General features: G+C 33.2%; 1 protein-coding gene across 1 annotated transcript; it reads right to left on the bottom strand.

The window, feature by feature from the left end:
• Positions 1-327: 327 nt before the first annotated feature.
• Positions 328-3,556, bottom strand: LOC139870066 (glycosyltransferase BC10-like). The gene is made up of 10 exons (XM_071857918.1): positions 3,117-3,556; positions 2,827-2,943; positions 2,377-2,477; positions 2,192-2,263; positions 1,963-2,044; positions 1,788-1,868; positions 1,600-1,641; positions 1,162-1,221; positions 944-1,090; positions 328-858 (listed from the first exon to the last, which is right to left on the bottom strand). The coding sequence occupies exons 1-10, from the start codon at positions 3,366-3,368 to the stop codon at positions 700-702; spliced, it is 1,113 nt and encodes a 370-aa protein (XP_071714019.1). The 5' UTR covers positions 3,369-3,556; the 3' UTR covers positions 328-699.
• Between the last annotated feature and the right edge of the window lie 251 nt (positions 3,557-3,807).

Below are 3,807 nucleotides of genomic sequence, written 5' to 3'. Positions count from 1 at the left end.
ATAGGACGGAGCAAGGCAAACAATAGTTGGTATTGGTCTAAGAAATACATTCGAACAGTTGTGCCAAGCTTGTAAATAGCCAAAAACTATGGATCGGTTGGCCCATTAGCAACAATAACTATAAGTACTGACATTTATAAGTGTCTCGAGTAACCTGTTCTAAGTTTATACAGCAACTGTTTATGAAGGTTTCTATGTAATACAGAAAATACGCTATGTAATCACCTTCACCATTACCCTTTTGGTCCAAGACTCCTTTTATAAAGGACTTGAGTTAGACAAGTGATACAAAATACTGTATTTTCTTTTATATATCAGTTACTTGTTGAAAAATATATAATACAATAAAATAAAAACTGCGTCTGTCATCCCAGATTCTACAAAAGTAACATGATCAAGACCAAAACAATCAAAGCCAAGACCCATAATTACCATATGAACTTTATTTAATTCTTTAACTACATAAACACGGATTCACAATGACATCAATACTATTAATCCCGAATGCTGGTACACATCGGTTCAAAAAATCTGACCCGGAAAATTCACCTGTAGATGGGTAAACGGGCCATTCTAAATAATACTTCTCAGCTGTTACTGTGTATACTCTGTATATCTCAATCATATAAGTTGCTTTCCAATAAGTATATGTTGCATGGGACCCACATAAACAATGAGATCATACTATTCTGATCAAGCTCATGGAGATGTATGTAATCCCGACAGCCCTAGACTTAAAAGCCGCATGGCCCCATCTCTAGAGAACTTGCGAGCAAACAAAAAACAGGGAACTAGAATTGCATTACTGTGACACCACTCTGTTCGGTGTTCAGTCTCATAATAAACACGGTCTATATCCTGCAAAATGGTATTATATATTAGGTTGTTTATTCTATATAAATTAGGGAACTACAAAACGAGGAAGGAAAGGAAAGTGTATGACCTTGATTCTTTTGATTTGTTGAGGATTAGAAGTTGCATAAGTGTATGTTACAGGATGCCAGCTTTTAGTTTCCATGTTTGCTGCAGACTGAATCCATAAAGTGTATGTTACCGTTCGTCTTTCAAGCTCTCTTTCCAGATCATTCATCTTTGAAACCAACATTTCAATAAATTAGAAATGAAAATTAGAATTCATAAGAAGCTAAAGATGTTTCTTACCGCAAGTAATGTCTGTACATAATGCTCATCGGGTATGCAATTATGCTGCTTCTGAAGTTTCTGCACAACCAAATAACTTATTCAAGAGATCACAGTTGAGTTCTAACTAAGGTTGCAAAAATTGCTACTCGGGAGTACTCGGTCGGACTTTTTAAGGAGTACTCAGAAACTCGGGGAGTACTCGGATGTTGACCAAGTTTGACTTTGACTAATTTTGACCGAGTTTTGATCGATTTTCCGAGTAATCCCAAGTTTTGGCGGAGTTTTGACCCATTTTCCGAGTAATCCGAGTTTGAACTAGTTTGACCGAGTACTTTCCGAGTACTCCTCGAGTTGCAAAAACAGAGTACTCACCAAGTAATTTCGAGTTCTGCAACACTGGTTCTAACCACATATTGAGTAGTAAATTAGGATCAATAAGTGATAAGGATAACTTACAAGATTCTGATGTCCTTTACTAGCATCTAAGGGTGGACGTCTCTACAAATCATCAAGTGAAAAACGCTAATTATAATTGAAAACAAATAGAGTAAATATAATTTTCTTAGTTCATGTTTTTTGGTGTTAGAAAACAACTAGCATAAAAATATCCCTACATACAGGATACAAAGATGCAGTATTACTACCTTACATAACCTCTTGAAAGCTGGAAATACGATGTCATCGTATGCCACAACTTTTGCATGGCTTCGAACTAAAGCAAACCACTGAATAGTTTACAAATAAAAACTAAAACAGTTTAGATTTAAATATAACGATGTGATTATCGGATGGTTATCAAATAAAAAAAATTTGCTTAACCTGTGAGCCTTTTCGCCATTTCCTCATTGGTATAACAGAAGCCATCCTAGGATTGTATCGACCTTCTTTCATATCGAGAAAGCTAAAACACGAGTAACATAAACAATAAATACCAATGTTTTGATTAGGGTGTATAATAATAAATTATTACTTTCAAAGCGCATGTTCAAAAACACTAACAGTATATAAACAATAACATATGAGGAACTAATAACGCTAGTAAAAACACCTGTCCACGAAACTTTTAGAAGAACCCATCAGATAGTTATAAATGTAGCTAAAGTTGTATAGCGGAACACAACTGTAGATAAAAAGGGAAAAAACCAAAGTGAGCAAATTCAATCACTTGCAACACAAACAAACCATAAATCTACAACAGCAACCAAAATAAAGACAATGAACATGAAGATTCACCTATCTGATACGAGAAGAAACCTCTGGTTTGCACGATCTTCAAGAGCAGCTTGAAGAAGTATCCTTTCAGCTTCAATCATACTCGATTCACCCCAACCTACCTGCAACATCACCACTACAATCATTTGACAAAATAAGAGACAACTCGTATTACATTGAAAAAGTCATTAAACAAATAAAAAATTAAGGATTCAGTGTAGAAATTGTATCAAAATTACTTGAAAATTTCAGTGTATGTATCCAATTTTATATATTTCTATCGTACGAGTATTCAAATAAATCATAAGAGGTCAGACGCATAAAAAGTAGTGGAAGCAATTAAAAAAAAATCAAAGTTCGAAGAATCGAAGTTTAAAAGTTATTAACATTTAACACATTTCCATACACTGATAATACTAATACTAATACTAATACTAATACTAAAATAAATATTAATACTAATAATACTACCTTGATGCTATTGGTCAATTGCCGATCATAAAAGAAGCTGGATCTTGTAGTTGTCTCATCAAATATGAAACCGGGTTCAGAATGAACATATATAGAGTAATTGGCTGCATCACCATTCTGCACAAATGTTATTACATACATACATACATACTCTATACATTTCATTTCAACTAGTTTCAACTAATAACAATCATTTCAGTTGTCATCAACAAATAAATAATAAATAATAATTTATATTATTAAATAAGGCAAATAAGTGAATCAATGATATGTAATAAACACTTACTAACCTCGAAGAAAGTTTGCCAGAGGAAATCAAGTGGAAGATCACGACGAACTAAAAACATGAAAGCAAGTTTAGGGTTTCCAACAAACGCCAGATCATCGTTTGAAATCGGATGTTGAGATCCACGAAGAAGTTGAGAAGATGAGGGATTGAATTGGATCCGTAAAAGTGTAATGACTAACGAAACGAGGGTTAAGAGAATTAAAAGTTTCCAAATTAGCCATAATTTACGATGGCCAAATGAAACCTTTTTCATCCTGAGTTTTTTACTTATTATTTATTTATAGAGCAAATTCATTGATCAAAACATACATACATAATAAATATATACTCGGAAGTAGTAGGAAAGCGTGAATCTCTATACCAATATTAATATTAACAGCTCACTTCCAGTTTCAGGCCCTGGTCGTTGGGGTCCAAGATTAGAATTAGAGTTGAAGTTAGATTTATGACGGGGTTAAAGTTAAAACAGGTAAGTACCCAAAATAGTTGTATTTTAGATTAGACGTTTCTAGGAAAATCTGTTTAGAGGAAACAATTATTAATTAAATTATACTGTAATAAAAATGATTGAATGTGACTGGTCAATTATACTGTAAATCTGTAATATTTTTTCTCTAAAAAAGTTTCCCTAGGTGAATATTATATTATATTATTAAATGATTAAAATATTACAATCAGCTGCACCAAATGGC

Source organism: Rutidosis leptorrhynchoides, chromosome 1 (assembly GCF_046630445.1).
Source record: "Rutidosis leptorrhynchoides isolate AG116_Rl617_1_P2 chromosome 1, CSIRO_AGI_Rlap_v1, whole genome shotgun sequence".
Taxonomy (NCBI): domain Eukaryota; kingdom Viridiplantae; phylum Streptophyta; class Magnoliopsida; order Asterales; family Asteraceae; genus Rutidosis; species Rutidosis leptorrhynchoides.
The sequence above is the reverse complement of the archived record's forward strand: the minus strand, read 5'-3'. Positions and strand labels throughout refer to the sequence as shown.

What these genes read in the sequence shown, in the direction of transcription:
- LOC139870066 (XM_071857918.1), bottom strand. Translation starts at nt 3,368, where the DNA reads ATGAAAAAGGTTTCATTTGGCCATCGTAAATTATGGCTAATTTGGAAA. An exon ending in AATTGACCAATAGCATCAAG is followed by an intron (nt 2,478 to 2,826) that starts GTAGTATTATTA and finishes GTGATGTTGCAG; the next exon opens with GTAGGTTGGGGTGAATCGAG. An exon ending in CTTTCAAGAGGTTATGTAAG is followed by an intron (nt 1,642 to 1,787) that starts GTAGTAATACTG and finishes GATGATTTGTAG; the next exon opens with AGACGTCCACCCTTAGATGC.